The sequence below is a fragment of the Aedes aegypti genome, chromosome 1, assembly GCF_002204515.2.
Source record: "Aedes aegypti strain LVP_AGWG chromosome 1, AaegL5.0 Primary Assembly, whole genome shotgun sequence".
NCBI lineage: Eukaryota > Metazoa > Arthropoda > Insecta > Diptera > Culicidae > Aedes > Aedes aegypti.
Genome location: NC_035107.1, coordinates 145,221,236 through 145,238,953, shown reverse-complemented (window position 1 = coordinate 145,238,953; position 17,718 = coordinate 145,221,236). Strand labels below are relative to the sequence as shown.

Genomic DNA, 17,718 nt, shown 5'->3' with positions numbered 1-17,718 from the left:
AAAACCTTACTTCCAAGGATTGAATTTCTGCATGCGGTTTGAATTTATAAAACCTTTCTAGTTATAGTCTTCATCCATCAATAGAACTGCCTTCCATTTTCCCATAATCATTAATCGCTACATTCTCACCTCTCGCAGTCCATCCTTGTCTAACTGCACTAAAACTCCTCGTGATTTATTTTACATCCCCTCTCAGCACGCTTATCATCCACCATAAAATGTGTACTATCCAAATCATCGAAATTGTAACATATAAAAGACAGCGCTTTATTGCATTTCTAATAACTGTGTTTCTCCATTTTATCCGATACGTACTTTGTGACACATTTGCGCAGAACAACTGGATCGAATCGAGGAGGGCATGGACCAGATCAACGCCGACATGCGAGAAGCCGAGAAGAATCTCAGTGGAATGGAGAAATGCTGCGGCATTTGCGTTTTGCCTTGCAATAAGTATGAAACCATATTTTTTTTAGAAATATAACAATTTTGTATATTTTTGCCTTTAGCCAACTCATTTGCTGACGGATTAATTTTGAATCGAATAGCGATTGATTGCTTAATAGATATTTGTTCATAAGTGGTTGTTCGAAAATGTCTGAATCGTTGAAATTCTAAAACTAAATTTATCATTCCCATTACAATTTTGGTCAGCCTAAGAGCTTGTTTTAAAAATATTTCTATCGGCGTTTAAAACGCAAATTTCAAATGTGAGAACACCAAACGTGGTGAGATTCAGCGGATCTTGCTTCCCTGTAGGGGTAGACGGAGCAAATAAGCAGTGTTGCGACGGATCTTCTTCGCGAACGATAATCTACGCATCTTCGGGATCCACCATTAGCCAAAATTCATTTTTTATTTTTGCGTCACAAAGAGCATTGCACTCAGGCAAATGGACTATCGATAAACATAGGGACCCCTTATGAAAATTCGCCACAAGAAATCGGGTTGAAATTCATAAATTTGCCTTATGAAACCAGAATTTGAAAACAAAAAACGTTTATCGCGGCAACCTGGAATCGTACCAAGAGCCTTGCGATCGATAGGTCCGAGCGTGCACCACGCGCCAATCGTCGCCTTGATGTGTAGTGATGCTAAAACGATACATAAAGCGTTCGTATTGCAATAATCGTTCCACCTTTCATAAGGCAAAATGTATGAAATTCGATAGTCCAGTTCGCTGCGTGTGCTAAAAGCGAACGGATGCAACACCGAAGAAGCAAAATGAACACACCGATAAGTTGCTCGCGAAGCCCTTCCACTCGTAGGATTCATTTATCCACGCGCTGTTCATTCCTGCGAATCACTGCAAGGTTGCTTCTTCTCGCAAAGTCAAGCAAACACTCTGCTTGTCGCATCGTGTGCTGAGTCCACGGAGCCCAAAAAAAGCACGCTTGAAGTACACAGCACGAGCGTGGCTGGGTGCTGCTGGCTCTGGCTTGGAGTGCGACGGCTATTGAGCTAATTGCGCAACAATTTTATGACAATTTTTAGGTACAATTGTAAATTAATATAGATGGCATGTATACGAATCACAAAATGTACCGATTTCAACACTTATTGTTGATGAGATTTAAAATATAGCATCGCACTATAAACACAAAAAATGCTTTTGTTATTATGTTAAATTAAATTAAATCTAATTTACCTAAATATTGAGCTTGAGCTTGAGCTTGATTGGTCGCCCGTGGATGCTACTCCAGTATCGCCAGATCAGCTGCACTTACACAAGGAACCAACCGAATGACTGCTTGGGACTAACAGGCATCCTCAGTGTATAAGTGCTGGTGATCTTCTATTTTTAGCGACAATGGTGCCTGCCACGTCAGAATGCAGACCAATGTAGGGAAGGGGGAGGAATTGATGATGCATTGAACTGGCTCCCACGTAGACCGTATATACCACTGCATCTACGCCAGTTCATGCGGGAGTGTATGGATTGTGGGAAAGGCATGGCAGAGAGGTTTGCTTTTGTGGTTAGCAGACTGCCCATGTATCAGGCGTAAGGAAAGGCATGCGCGTGGAAGAATGGAAGCGTTAGGGAAACGGTTTCTTGTCCGTCTCTGGTTCTAGCGTTTGCTATGAACGGATAGTTTGAGTGTGATAGATTTAGAATGGAAGATAAAAGCAAGTGAAAGTTATACAACTACAAAGTACGAGGAAAGGGACGGGCCTGGGATTGAACCCATGACCTTCTGCTTATGGAGCAGAAGCGGTAGCCATCAGACCACCAACCCCGTCTCAATTTAATCTAATTTACCTAAATATTGTTAAAAAAACATGAGAGGTCTGGGGTTTCAGGTTTTCTACCATTTAAATAAACTACAGTACTGCCCATAAAAGCATAACGGTTCCATATGGAAGAAGTAGGCATTGAGAAACCAGCGCTTAAAGTTTGAAGTTTGTCTTCTCATACAAATGTTCATTATTTTCTATTACATTTCTACATGTCATAATTTTTTTTCACCACCTCGTTTTGCTTCTATTGACCAGCAAAAAATATAAACTTAAGCATAATTTTCATTTTACAGTTGCTGTTTAGAGTGAAATTTCATGAGAAGACTGTTATGCCTTTATTTTCCAATATGGGACTGCACCAACTGCATATTTTTCTACAACGTTTTCAAACAAAATGTGCTAAATTTTTATATGCGTTATAAAATATATATTGAAACATTAATGTTGCGTGGAAAACAGGGGTTGGTACGAAAATCTATATGGGACAGTTATGCTCTTATGGGCAGAGTAGGTACATGCAAATTAATTTTCTTTTGCAAATTAATAAATCAATCAATGACCCGCATTACAACCACGTCTTACATGGCGCACCTGCGTGTTGCGATCCTGCGTGAAGATGATCGAAGTGAATATTTTACTGTTCTTTGCGAAGAGCAGGCAGCGTGGATCGTACCCAGTGTTGCCACATTTCTATCTGTACCGAAGGCTAAAAAATCTTTTTTATCTGTACCACAGATTCTGAAAATCTGTACCCAAAATCTGTAACAAACGGTTGAAAGAAACCCTTGAAATCCTAGGTAATTTGGAAATTGAACATAGTATTGTGAACATAAATTTTTCTAATAACAATTAAATTGTGATTTTTTTTAATAATAGTTTTGTGGAAATTAGTTCCGAATAACACGTATCACGTATTTTTGTGTAAGAAAAATAGTCAATTCTAAAAATCTGTACCAATCTGTACTTTTTCATGAAAATCTGTAATCTGTACCGTACAGGATCTGTACCAAAGACTATCAGAAAATCTGTATCTTTACAGATAAATCAGTACTTGTGGTAACACTGATCGTACCATTCACATTACCAAGGGATGGAAAATAACCCGATGATAGCGTCGGGAGAAACCAGGGGGCCGATATGATGGCCATATTTTGTTGCCTCTTATCGAACGCAAGCAGCGCTCACCAATACTATTACGCTATAAGCAATAAGGCCCCAAGCACAATGTGAACGGCAACGCGGTACAACGGCAAAACGGCATGCCCCTCTTGATCTACACATTACTTATCAATGCCATGCTGACTGAATCCTTTTCAACATTGACTTGACAAGTAGAGTGTAGCTCAAGATGGGCTTGCCGTTTTGCCGTTGTACCGCGCTGCCGCTCACATTGTGCTTGGGGCTTAAGGCTATCCATGAGGACTTTTCGCGATAGGACTGACAGCTAAAAGTGTACATGTAACCAAAACGGCAGGGCATTGCGATATGGACCAATAGGTCTGTGCCACAATAAGGGAGAGAAAAAAAAACGGCAGGGTAAACAAAGCATGAGAGTGTTGTCGGAGCTTTACATTTTCCTTTGTAATCGAACGGTCACTCCCAATGAGAATATATACTAAGGTGTGGAAGAAAAAGCAAGGGCTATGTATTAGTAAAGAGAGAAAACGTAAACAAAAATAACTACGTCACTAATTTACACGGGTTCTTTTGGGAGCCCGTTTGCTTGTAGTCGTGAAACATTTTGCACCGTACACGGATGTCACGCACACTATATGTCTTCTTCCTCACCTCGGTATATATTCTCATTGGGTCACTCCGATCGCGAAACGTCAAAACCTCATGATGAACAAAAAACCAGCTGATCGCGGCTGTCTCATGGATTGCCTTATGCAGCTGGTGTGAATGTGGGAAAATTAACCTAGGCACACAAAATCTACGCATATTGTTCGTTATTATTTCCATAGCGTAGCTCGCGGTTTAAAATAAAAGTAAGTTTCATATATATTATCATAAAAACCACAATGAAGTGTTGTTTCCTTTTTTCGGTGTCGATTCTCATAATCAGAAGAACAATTATCACGATGATAATATTTCGCATCACAAGTTTCCAACCAATATCGATGCGCGGGATAGATGGCTGAATGCCATTGCGAACGCGGATTAAACCACTGATAAGTAAACCGAAGACTTTCAATGCACATTCTCACATACCAGCTTTGCGCAGTTTTTGTCTTTTTTGGCGCATTTTGTACCATTTTCACTCATACGGAAGGTAAACATTCTAAAAATACATGAGTGTGCGTGAAAATTTAAACTGGAGTATAAATTTATGCTCCCGATAAGAAGGCACAACAAGACCTGTCAAATACCATAGTGAAAACTATAATGCCATCCCTCTGGGAGAAACGATCCGAAAATGGAACACGAACGAATGAAGCACCCGAACGATTGTTCGGGTTCATTCGCAGATTCTGTTTTGAAGGCTAGGAAAATTAATTGTGCCTCGTGTTTCCCATCGCTGTTCAGCAACATTGCATACACGCAGCGAACTGGACTATCGAATTTCATACATTTTGCCTTATGAAAGGTGAAACGATGATTGCAATACGAACGCTATATGTATCGTTTTAGCATCACTCCACATCAAGGCGTCGATAGGCGCGTGGTGTACGCTCGGGCCTATCAATCGCAAGGTTCTTGGTTCGATTTCAGGTTGCCGCGAAGACGTTTTTTGTTTTCAAATTCTGGTTTAATAAGGCAAATTTATTAATTTCAATCCGATTTCTTGTGGCGAATTTTCATAAGGGGTTCCTATGTTCATCGATAGTCCATTTGCCTGAGTGTACAATAATTCAGGATTGATTTTTTTTTTTGTAAGGCACTCCGTGGGGTCAGTTTGTCTCAGTCACCATCTGATACTGACGGAGGATGGATGTGTTCCCCAAAGCACGGTCCTCCGTGAGGCGTCTTCTGGTGGCTGGACGGGTTTTTTGTGGAGGGGCTGGGAATCGAACCCATGACCTTCCGCTTATGAAGCGAAAGCGTAACCTCAAGGCTACAGACCCCCCTTAATTCAGGATTGATGATTGACGAGATAATGCAACGAAGGAGTGGAAAACGTTGTTGGTGGATGGAACCATCAGAAGTTTTGAAAAAAAAAAAGTCAAAATTTCAAGTCATCAGAGCTATCGATACAGCAACAATGTGAAGCCATTAATTGGAGCGGAATCAATATGACGCATAACTCTCGTACTGTGGGGCCCAGATAGCCGTAGAGGTAAACACGCCGCTATTCAGCAAGACCAAGCTGAGGGTCGTGGGTTCGAATCCCACCGGTCAAGGACCTTTTCGGGTTGGAAATGTTCTCGACTTCCCAGGGCATAGAGTATCATCGTACCTGCCACACGATACACGCATGCAAAAATGATCATTGGCATAGTAAGCTCTCAGTTAATAACTGTGGAAGTACTCATAAGAACACTAAGCTGAGAAGCAGCCTCTGTCCCAGTGGGGACGTAACGCCAGAAAGAAGAAGAACTCTCGTTCTAAAAGGTATATGAGAGGAGCTTGGGATGAGAAAAATTAGCTACGATTGCCCTGAAACAACCTGCATTACAACAGCAAAGACTGAGTCTAAATGTTGGAGCCTAATGAAAGATGTCTTTAGAACAGCCGTTCACATCGAGGGCGATGTGTTCTGTCAAGATGGGTGAACTGTAGTAGGCTGTGATGAAATATAAGTTTACTATGTCATGATAAAGTATTACTTGCTCTGGACAACACATCTTTTCTCATAGGTCAATGCTTATAATTTGCTGATTTCGACTGACCGACTGCGATACAACTCAGATTATTCTGTATACCATCAACATCATGCTGGTTATTCCATCTCCAGATGGTGATGGAATATGGATATCACTGAGAGGTTAAGTTGGGTCTTAAATTAAGTTAATAAAACGGCACCTTATCGGTACAATATTTTTGGTATTACTGTGGAATGATGGCATCTGTTTGTTGGTCATCGAAAATCATTAAAAGCTTGGATAATTACCACGTGATCTTCTCATTCTGCAGTGATTATGATCTAGAAGGCGGTGTCGTTTCAGTGCTGTTGGTTGTCAAATCACAATTACATTGATAGCTTGAGAGTGATATTGATAGTTTTAGACCATCATCCATCAGTTGATATGACAGATATTGTGCAACTATGGTCAACACACGGTATTAGGGCACGGTTGCTTCTGAGTTCCAAATACCGTGTTTCAGCTATAATTTCGAAATGGCTCAGTAAAATATATATTTTATTTCCCGAATCATTCATACAAACCTCAGGACGTTGTTTGATACAAAAGTTTTATTTATGATGTGCTTTGTTCATTCAATTGAGAGTAACGGGGTTGGTGGTCTGATGGCTACCGCTTCTGCTTCATATGCAGAAGGTCATGGGTTTAATCCCAGGCCCGTCCCTTTCCTCGTACTTTGTAGTTGTTTATCTCTCACTTGTTTCTATCTTCCATTCTAAATATATCACACTCAAACTATTCGTTCATAGCAAACGCTAGAACCAGAGACGGACAAGAAACCGTTTCCCTAACGCTTCCTACTTCCACGCGCACGCCTTTCTTACGCCTGATAGATAGGCAGTCTGCTAACCTCAAAAGCAAACCACTCTGCCATGCCTTTCCCCCAATCCATACACTCCCGCATGAACTGACGTGGATGCAGTGGAATATACGGTCTACGTGGGAGTCAGTTCAATGCATCATCAATTCCTCCCCCTTCCCTACATTGGTCTGCATTCTGACGTGGCAGGTGCCATTGTTGCCTAAAAATAGAAGGATCACCAGCACTTATACACTGAGGATGCCTGTTAGTCCCAAGCAGTCATTCGGTTGGTTCCTTGTGTAAGTGCAGCTGATCTGGCGATACTGGAGTGCATCCACGGGCGACCAATCAAGCTCAAGCTCAAGCTCAAGTTCATTCAATTGAGAGATGTTCCAAAATGTCACCCGGCAGTCGAGGTCAGATGCACGGTCTTTGGAACAATGGTATTTTTAACAAACCATATATTTTGTGCAAAATATTTAAAACGGTCCACTTAATAAAAGTTAAAAAACTTGAAAATAATCATATTTTTTCTTATTGATTGAAACTTAAGGTTTTTTTTAACCTCACGCACGGTAATAGAGCATGTGACGGTATTCATAAATTCAATGTCATTTGTCATTTCACTATAATACGTACCATATAAAAATTTTAGCATCTTATTACGAAAATCGTTAGTTAACTGTAAATGAGTTGTAGAATTTCAAGCAGGCTCAGCATATTTGTCGCAGCCTAATATTTCCCCATCAGATATTTATACTAATAAACCCTTAACTTTTCCCCATACTACCCCGCCCAATGATGCAATCAGGAGCGCATCATTTAAGGAAGACGACGGCACATGGAAAGGTAACGACGACGGTAAAGTTGTGAATAATCAACCACAAAGAGTTATGGACGACCGTAATGGACTAGGACCACAAGCGGGTTACATTGGAAGGTATTTGTCAACAATTCGACCTATTATGTTGCTAATCGATGTGTATTGGAATAGCAAGCACAAAAATGCAAGCGTGTAAATTACGCAATGTTTATCAAAAAAAAAATGCGAACTCTTCACTATCACTTTGTATACTGCATGTGTCTATAAAAAAGTATGCAACTTCGCAGAAATTTGTCTATTTAAAAACGCCATTACCCCGAATGGACAATTACCTCACATGACATTACGCCGAACTAATGATATTTGGGGTTATTGATTTCAGGGACATTGTATTCGGGATAATGGGGTATAATTGTATTTATACGGGAAAAAATTCTGTAGTGAAAATTACTATTTTAGCTGACTACGCCCATTCTTGAAACTACCATGGAATTACCCCACATTACTGGTACATTTGACAGAAATAATTTACAACAATCTGATTTCGACTACAGACATGGTAAAATCAAGCGTATTTCTGGTCTGCTGAAAATTGCCGGTGCGAGCGCTTAAGTTAACACCCTAAAATAGTAGTTTTTACCGCACAATTTTTTTGCGTGTATGAACTAGAATTAGTCATAGTTGCTCAGAGAAAATGTTACACCAATAAATTAGGAATTAATTCTCTTCTTCCATGATAAAAAAAAACACTTAAAATAATTTGGAATGGTTGAATGATACTGCCGTTGTATGGCATTAACAAATTCAATTATTGAATAACGTGAATAGTTTTGTTGCCGATGTTTTCAAAAAATTATCATATTTGAAACAATTTGTATCCACTTTTTGTAGAAACATTTTTTTTTACTTTCGAATAATCTAACAAAATAGTGATTGTTTAAAACCCTCATGAAAAGGGAATGAAATTTCCAACATATTATTTGTAATATCATACACCGCACCCAGTGTGCAACCCCACTGTGCAAAGTCAAACACGCAGCTGTCAAACAGCGCAGCATAGAAACTTGTAAATAGTAGCATAAGAGAAATAAATCAGTTGAAATCGTCACTCCGCCGCGTTTGCACACACAATTTGTTGCTTTCGGTTTTTGTGGTGTCCGAATGGTAACCGCGGGTTGATAAATCGATTCTTATCGTCCCGTTTGTGCTGTGTAGTGTGGTGGGAAAACATTTCCCCAAGAAATTGAGCCAAGAAGTGCAAAGAAAGGCCAATTCCAGTGAGAGGAACAAAATCCTCATACGTTAGTAAGAAGAGTGGTTAAGTGCTTGAACATAATTTGGTCCTTCGAGCCGGATATTGGACCGCCGGTGTTGTGAAAAGTGTCCACCGAAGGCCTAGAAGAGGCAAAAAATCACGCTACTGATGCGAGATCATCGTAGCAACCGAGAAAAAAGGTGCAAAGTTTGACTTTGCCGCTGTGAAGAACCAGTAAAAGTGCGCGGAAACTGATTCACGATAGCGTTTAGACCTCAAGAACCGCCATCACGATGTCGTTAGTGAACTAACAGAAGTACGATTTCCCCAGAAAATCCCCCATTTTGCCCTTTACCGCGAGTGAAATTGAACGAAAAGTCAATCTTTCGTCCCCGTCGTTCAACTCCCGACGGCTGTTAGTGTGTGGTTATCTTCTGCTGCTGAATGCACAGTGGGCTAAAGTGGTGAAGTGGGTGAACGAAATTCGAACAAGATAAAGTTTTGCAAATCAACAACATTTTGATTGTGAGACATTTTTTTGGTTTTTTGGCGGTGGAAAAGTGTGTTCGGAAAGAACAATGGCGGAAGAAGCGAAGACCATTGATGAGTGGCAGCAGAAGAAGCAGAACGTAGTGGACTCCGTGGCTTTGTTGGAGTACTACGTGACGAACTTCGACAAGGAAGAGTCCCGCAAGGAGCAGGTAGAGGCTTGGGCTGAGAAGCTTGAACGTTTCTACGATGACTTCCATCGTATGGCTGTCAAAATCGAAGCCTTGTCATCTGAGGAGGACCCTATCGATTTAAAAGGTGAGCGACAGAAATTTGACAGTAGATATTATGGCTTGCGCGCATTCTACCTGAAGCAAATGGCGAAGGCCACCAGTACCTCTTCTTCCAATCTTACCCAACCCGGCATGTCAATGAATATTCGGCTTCCCGAGATCAATCTCCCGAAATTCAGCGGCCGTTTGGAGGAGTGGTGTGTCTTCCGCGATTCATTTCAATCTGCTGTCGGTTCCCGGAGCGATATCGGGCCTGTCGAGAAGCTGCACTACCTCAAAGGACTTGTTCAAGGGGAAGCGGCAAGGATTCTTGACCCTATAAAAGTCAGCGAGCAGGGCTACAAGGACGCATGGCGGGCACTCAAGTTGCGCTTCGAGAATAAGCGGCAGCTCATCAAGTGCCACATCAAGACGCTCTTCGATACTCCAGCAATGTGTGAGGAATCGTCCGATGAGCTCCTGGCGCTGGTCGATCGCTTCGAACAGCAAATCTCCGTTCTGAAGAGTTTGGGTGAACCAGCCGACAAGTGGAGTTCGTTACTGGTCTACCTACTGACGATTCGCCTCGATCCTTGTACACTCCGAGAATGGGAGAACTACTGCACCAGGCTCGATACCGACAACATAGCTTCGGTTCTGGGAGGAATCGCTTCAACATCGAGCACCATAGCTGATGATTCGACTTCCATGCCGTCGTACGTACAGATGGTGAACTTCCTCCAGAACTATTCGCGTGTCTTGCATGCTGTCTCCTCAGCCACGTTCGATACTTCTCTTCGTCAATACACCAAGTCCCCCACAAAATCAGCAGGATATCTCCTAGCATCGCCGCCGAACAAGGCATCTAACCCGATACCAGACAGTTCCAGTCCCAGTAAGCCGGAAAGGCATTGTGAAAAGTGTGGTCAGAATCACTTCCTGTTTCACTGTCCAGAGTTCCAGAACCTAGACGTCAGCCGCCGGACCGAACTGGTAAGGCAAGGAAACATGTGCATGAATTGTTTGCGCTCCTCTTCCCATATCGCCCAAACATGCTCGGGCACAAGCTGCCGAGTCTGCTCTCGAAAACACCACACGCTGCTTCACACGGATGCCAGCGATATCATGCCCACTTCTAACACTCAGTCTGCTGATTCGACTTGTTACGTCGCCTTTGAACAAGTCCGACCAAGTACGGAGCCATCGAAGTTCGTTTCTCAGCATCTAATTCAGCAACCGTCAACTTCTACTGCTTCCGTTAATCCTTATTTCGGTGTTCATGACACTTCCGGGAATCTCCAGTGCGCTCTGGTCTCGCAATCCCAAGCCGCGATCACTGGAACCGTCTTTCTTCCAACTGCGCTCGTGAACATCCGGAATAGTAGAGGCCGTACCATCACCGCTCGTTGTTTGCTGGATTGTGCGTCCCAACGAGACTACGTGTCTGCCGGACTGTGCGACAAGCTACAACTGCCACAAGTTCAACTACCACTACCAATCACTGTCAGCGGAATTGGCAACACTACCACGCTTGTCGAGCATGAAGCTAAAGTGACCGTTTTCTCACGGATGTCGCCAATATCCGTGGAAAGTTCGATGCTGATCCTCCCGTCGATTACCACGAAGCTGCCACATTGTTCCGTCAACGTTCATCAGTGGTCGATACCACATCACGTTAACCTCGCTGATCCAACCTTCGCTGTCACCAGTAACGTCGACATGATCCTGGGAGCTGCCCATTTCTTCCATGTTCTTCGTGACGGACGGATTCATCTCGGCAACGATCTGCCATTGCTCCAGAACACTGAATTCGGATGGGTGGTCTCCGGAGAATATGCGCTGGAGAATCATGAAAATTCCAGTAGCCGTTGTATCAAAAATCCAGGCACCCTCGGAGAACCTACCGAGAATGCTCCTCTCTGGTCGAGCGGACCGTCATGTCTTGACGAATTGGACCACTCGAGGCTACCCAAGCACGTTCCAGCCAAATCAAACGCTTTTGAAAACTCCGAAGACAGCTCGATCGTCCTGCCATTAACTGAGAAGGTTTATCACGAAATTAATCTTCAGTTCCTGCACCCCCAGCTTGTGAACGACGAACTCCTCGTGACGAGAGAGCACCATGTTGATCCCGGCTTGCCGCTGTCATGCTCTTCGGCAGAAATGTCGGTCTCTTGGCGGCCGGAATCTGGTACAGCAGAGCGTTTACCGTTGCATAATTCCCGTCCACGCAAAACCACCAACACTTCTCCGGTGCGAGTCACCCAAGTGCAGCCTTTCGAATCCGTTGGCACCGTTCTTGCTACCAAGGTTGTTCACCAAGATATTCAACGCCAGCCTCAGGCTATTCAACAGTCACAGGAGAAGAATCGCGCGCATTTACTGCGACGCAAACAGTCCGCCAGAAGATGGCCCGCACTCGGGGTATAGAGCCGCCGGACGAGTTCCCGGCCCCTACTCGGGGAAATGAGTCGCCAGACGAGTTCCTGGCCCATGCTCGGGGGAATCGAGCGGTTCCTGATGCAACTGTAAAGAGTTAAGCCTTCCATGTGGGTTCGCCCCATGGACCGGACTTGACCTAAGTTAAGTACCACTTTTTTCATTTTCGTTTCCAACAATCTGGCCACAGATGTTCCGCTTTTCCAGCAATGATCCGTTACCATCCATGGAAATCCCGGAGCTGGAAAGTGGCCTGTGCCAGCTGCGCCAAACGTGAACCCAACGCCTATTCCAGCTGACGACCTCTGTCCGAAGAAGTTCCTCCGCCGATGATAAGGAAAAATCACGAAATTTCATTGGCGGCCGGAATGTTTAAAACCCTCATGAAAAGGGAATGAAATTTCCAACATATTATTTGTAATATCATACACCGCACCCAGTGTGCAACCCCACTGTGCAAAGTCAAACACGCAGCTGTCAAACAGCGCAGCATAGAAACTTGTAAATAGTAGCATAAGAGAAATAAATCAGTTGAAATCGTCACTCCGCCGCGTTTGCACACACAATTTGTTGCTTTCGGTTTTTGTGGTGTCCGAATGGTAACCGCGGGTTGATAAATCGATTCTTATCGTCCCGTTTGTGCTGTGTAGTGTGGTGGGAAAACATTTCCCCAAGAAATTGAGCCAAGAAGTGCAAAGAAAGGCCAATTCCAGTGAGAGGAACAAAATCCTCATACGTTAGTAAGAAGAGTGGTTAAGTGCTTGAACAGTGATAAAAAAATCATATAGATAGATAGATCAACTCAGCAACATTATTTTGAGTCTTGTAGAGCTGAGATTTTCAGCAAACAAATCGCGTAATGTTATGTCCTGAAAGTCTGCTGAAAATGTCAGCTCGCCAAAATTTAGCATACAAACATACTCAATAATGTAACCATACCACGTATTAGCCGAAGTGCGTTGTTGGATGCTTTAGTTCAAACTAATTATGCAAAACATCAGTACAATGCGATAGAAGAAGAGTTCACTCACTGTACATACTTTCACAATGACGATACACGGTTCCTACTCTACTGTTTCGTTTCGTAACTGTTGCCACAATGGTGTTCAGATGAATATCTTCATTATGCCAATAATCCTGGTGTTCATCGGAATATCGTTGTCATAATATGTCTGCTTGACAATATTGCAATATATCCACCACAGTATCGCGAGATACCGACCGTAGTACAAGATCAGTGTTGTCCTAAAATAAGGAATGGAAACATTCTACTTGGCACGTTGAATAATCGCTTTTGCTTGAATTTTTCTCCCCAAAGAATAACGAACGACGCCAGAGAAGACGAGATGGAGGAAAATATGGGCCAAGTGAACACAATGATTGGTAACTTGAGAAACATGGCCCTGGATATGGGATCTGAACTTGAAAATCAGAACAGGCAGATTGATAGAATCAATCGCAAGGTAAGATCTAGAGGTGTAATTTAAAGGGAATCAACAATTGTGTGTGAAAACACCGTTTGTGTAGGGCTAAACAGAGGCACGGGTTTTAAGTGTTTACTAACACCCTGCGATTTACTAGTGATATTTATGAAGACACAATCGAAAGAGATTTGATTTAGGGAGATTTTTTCTTCATGAGTATTTTTTTCTGATCAGATTATTTAACACTAAATCTCAATTGAACAATGTAATTTGTTGTGTATTCACTGGGCTTTGCACTTCTTTTCGCTTGGTGTGTCTGTACAAAAGCAGGAATCGTTTTTATTTATAAAGATAATTTAGTTTCTTCTGTTAGACTGTGTTAGAAAGTGTTTTATGTTTCGCCTGTAATATATTAGGTTGCTTTATCAATCCAAATACGGTGTAAGCTCAATCCATTAGAATATCACCAAATCACTCGCACTGAGGACACCGGGAAATAGAGCAGAAATAGACGGTAATGTAAATGACGTTCGTTCCCTTTATAATGTTATACTTTTAGTTCATTTTATTTAGATATGCAAAAAGTGCGTTTTGTTTTGTAAAATGTAGTACATTCTTAAAGATCAACGAAAAAAGATCGATTGTTGCGCAATGATTTCGTGTTTGCTCCAACTAAATCGTATGGATGTTTAGTTTTTTGAGCACCTTTGGATGTTATGGAAAACAACTTGTCTGAATATAGTTTCGTCTACGGATGCCAGAACTGCAGAAATACAAAGACGGGATGGGTATTTTAATGGGTATTGCATTTGCTTCCTGAGTGGAAGGTCGTGGGTTCAATCCCAGGCCCGCCCCTTTCTCATATTTGTAACATTTTTCCTAAAAGTTCTCTTGCTCTATCACAGCGTGATACTTGATAATGGCATCAAATATCATCAGTTCTATCTATCGATATGTTGATTATCTCATCCATAAATAACAAAACACATCTGGTAGCTGTGGGAAATTCAGGAGATTCTTCGGTTTCCCAATAACAACGGCTATTTAATTAACATTCTTTAATCTCTTCGATGGATATAAGAACGTGGCCGGCACCGTTATCAATCTAGAAATATAAAGCATAGTGCTCATTGTACAATCGAAGCTTCATTGATTCTGGCAAATTTGGGTGGCAAACTTCATAGTTATAGAACGTCAAATAAATATCAGATATATCTCAAAAGATTTGTTCTATCAGATCTGAGTTGTTTTTTTTTTTTCAAAAAGACGAAGTTGGAACCCAAATTTCTCAGTTTTAGGGGTCTATTTTATAAGTCGAGTCGATCGAAATGACTCGACTGGAGTCACTGTCGACCAAAAAAATCGCTCGACTCGGCTCTGTCACTCGAGTTTCTCGACAGTTGTCACTCTATGTGACTGGATTACTATGGGAGTCGACGGGTGACATCTGAAATATGCATGCTTACTTTGATCGACAGTGATTACAGACGAGTCACATGAATCTGCTCGATTTACAAAATAGGCCCCTTAAAATAAAATAAAATAATCTATTTGGAACCAGCGGAGAGGCGGAAAAAAATATCTGAACCCAATTCTGCTGATTTTATTGCCTAATATAGTTCTGACATAACATCCATAGTCGAAACCTAAAAAAAAATGAAAATCTATCATTGAATTACACTGTGGAACACGTTTTTGTCTCAAGCGCCATACCGCTATTTACTAAATTAAGAGTTGTAGAATCCATTTCCGTTTTCAAAAATATCATAGCATATTTAGTTTTGAAATATTAGCTGTTGAAAATGCAAATGTTGACTATTCCAGTCAACTTGTGTGCAAGTTTGCCAGCCTGTTTGGAAATTTATTTGTTTAATTTGTCACATAATTCAAACTTCATTTGTTAACAATACTTATCATGAAAGTTCATAATACTTTCGATGCTCAAAAGTTATGTTTTGATGGTTTATATAACACTGTTCGACAAAAAAAGTCGATCTGAATGCACAGAGACCGGTCACCCCGGGCTTGAAAGTATAAAAATAAACAAAAATAATGGCGTTTTCAGAATGTTCGTGTCTGCCCAGGTCATTTTTAAAATATACTTGAACTTTTTGCATTTTTTATTTAAAAATCTAATCTAATCAATAAGTGTTTTATATTCAGGACAGCGGAATTCATGTGCCATATAATGTTTTCAACTTTAAATACAATATGAAGAGTTGTAATAAGATTTGCAGGGAGCCATCCCACCTTTTTTTGTACCCTCCCCATTTTTAAAGTATCGCAAATGATGGAATATTTGATATAGAGTAAAATGGGGCAAAAGTTCGAGTGGGGCAAGAGTTTCTTTTTAAGATTTCTAGCTCAAATCAAATCAAAACTTAGAAATGTCATGGTGGTTCGAATGCTATTCAAGTAAGAGACTTTCACTTCAAATATTATAAAAATCGATTGAGATTTGGAAAAGTTATGGCTATTTGTTGTTTTTCACCGTAAATATTGTAATATTTGGTCAAACTTTCGATGCATGAAATCAAATGAAGATAAAATCTTTTTCAATATTTTATGTAAGGGCGTTTCTAGGCCTATCATAAGGATGCTTTGACGTGTATTAATTTTTCCATAAATAGTTAGAATCAATTTTTGGCCCATAGCGGGGCAAAAGTTCGAATCTGCGGGGCAAAAGTTCGACCCATATATAAACCCACGGAAAATTTTTCAAATTTCCTGAAATCTACATATTATCTTCAAATTTAGCGAAATTTGCCTGATCGTGCGAAAAATGTCACAACAATTTTACATTTTCACTTAGTTTTGCGAAAAACTGCTATTTTTTGGGTGTATTACAATTAACCCTGTTTTGGGTATTTTTTGATGAAAATTTAGTGTGTAATTTTCGGAAAACATAAGTTTACGGCTGGTATAAAGTATGCCTGGCATAAAAGTATTGATATTTTGTGTTTTTGCCAACGAACTTTTGCCCCACTCTAGATTCGAACTTTTGCCCCACCGGTGGGGCAAAAGTTCGTTTAAGACAATCAATTTTGAAACTGTTATAACTAAAAATGGGTAAATATTTTGACACAAGTTTGTTCAGCAAAGTTATAGCCAATATGTTGAAGGTTCGCTGTATAGTATTTGTTTTGTTTCATCTGCTATTATTTTCCTGGAAACTTTGATTATACCACTAAGGTCGAACTTTTGCCCCACCTTACTCTACAGGGGGTTGTCAAAATAACTGGAACAGGCAAAAATTGGGCCAACTTTGGAATGCTGTAACTTTGACAAAAAATGACCGATTTCAATTCTTTAAGAAGTAATGGACGGGTCAACTAATCTAGTTTTGAGGTGCATCCACGGAGAACCACCGGATACCGGTGATAATCCGGATTTCCGGAAGCATGTCTTATGCAGTAAAATTATGACGTGATTTTAGCAAAGGTCTCGGCTAAAAAATCAAAGTTTTACTACACATGAAGATAGAAGATCAAATTCTGAAGCGATTGGAAAGCCAAGTATTAAGATCGGTCCAGAAACAACCAAGATATGGCCATTTCCCTGGAATCAGTGCCGGTAGTGGATCCGAATTGGGATCAAACAATTTATTCACTCAAAATATATCGCGCAATATTGTTTTCTCCCTAGCTCATCATAAAATATCCTATTATAAATTGAAAATGAGTCTTGTACAGATTTGGCCACTCATGGCGCCGCCAAGTGCCCCGGGGGAACCTTGCATAGGGGACATTTCGATTTTGACACCAAAGCAGATCATGCGACGGCTCATTCTTCATGTCTTGTCGTAAATAGAGCAACTGTAGACTCAAAATGGATATTTGACTACAGTGACTACTTTTGGGACCACCGGATAAAGTTCTGACATAACATCCATAGTCGAAACCTAAAAAAAAATGAAAATCTATCATTGAATTACACTGTGGAACACGTTTTTGTCTCAAGCGCCATACCGCTATTTACTAAATTAAGAGTTGTAGAATCCATTTCCGTTTTCAAAAATATCATAGCATATTTAGTTTTGAAATATTAGCTGTTGAAAATGCAAATGTTGACTATTCCAGTCAACTTGTGTGCAAGTTTGCCAGCCTGTTTGGAAATTTATTTGTTTAATTTGTCACATAATTCAAACTTCATTTGTTAACAATACTTATCATG

At 41.0% G+C, this 17,718-nt stretch overlaps 1 protein-coding gene across 10 annotated transcripts in view; it reads left to right on the top strand.

Moving 5' to 3' along the window:
• LOC5565055 (synaptosomal-associated protein 25) overlaps window positions 1–17,718 on the top strand; it is a 69,012-nt gene that overhangs the window by 37,859 nt on the left and 13,435 nt on the right. For all 10 annotated transcript variants that reach the window (XR_002501286.1, XM_021849808.1, XM_021849818.1 and 7 more), the window contains exons 5-7: window positions 336–453; window positions 7,655–7,783; window positions 13,440–13,584. Coding sequence is in view for 9 of the 10 variants with exons in the window: in XM_021849808.1 (XP_021705500.1) it covers window positions 336–453; window positions 7,655–7,783; window positions 13,440–13,584 (392 nt within the window). In the remaining variant the exon portion in view is untranslated. The remainder of the gene's footprint in view (window positions 1–335; window positions 454–7,654; window positions 7,784–13,439; window positions 13,585–17,718) is intronic.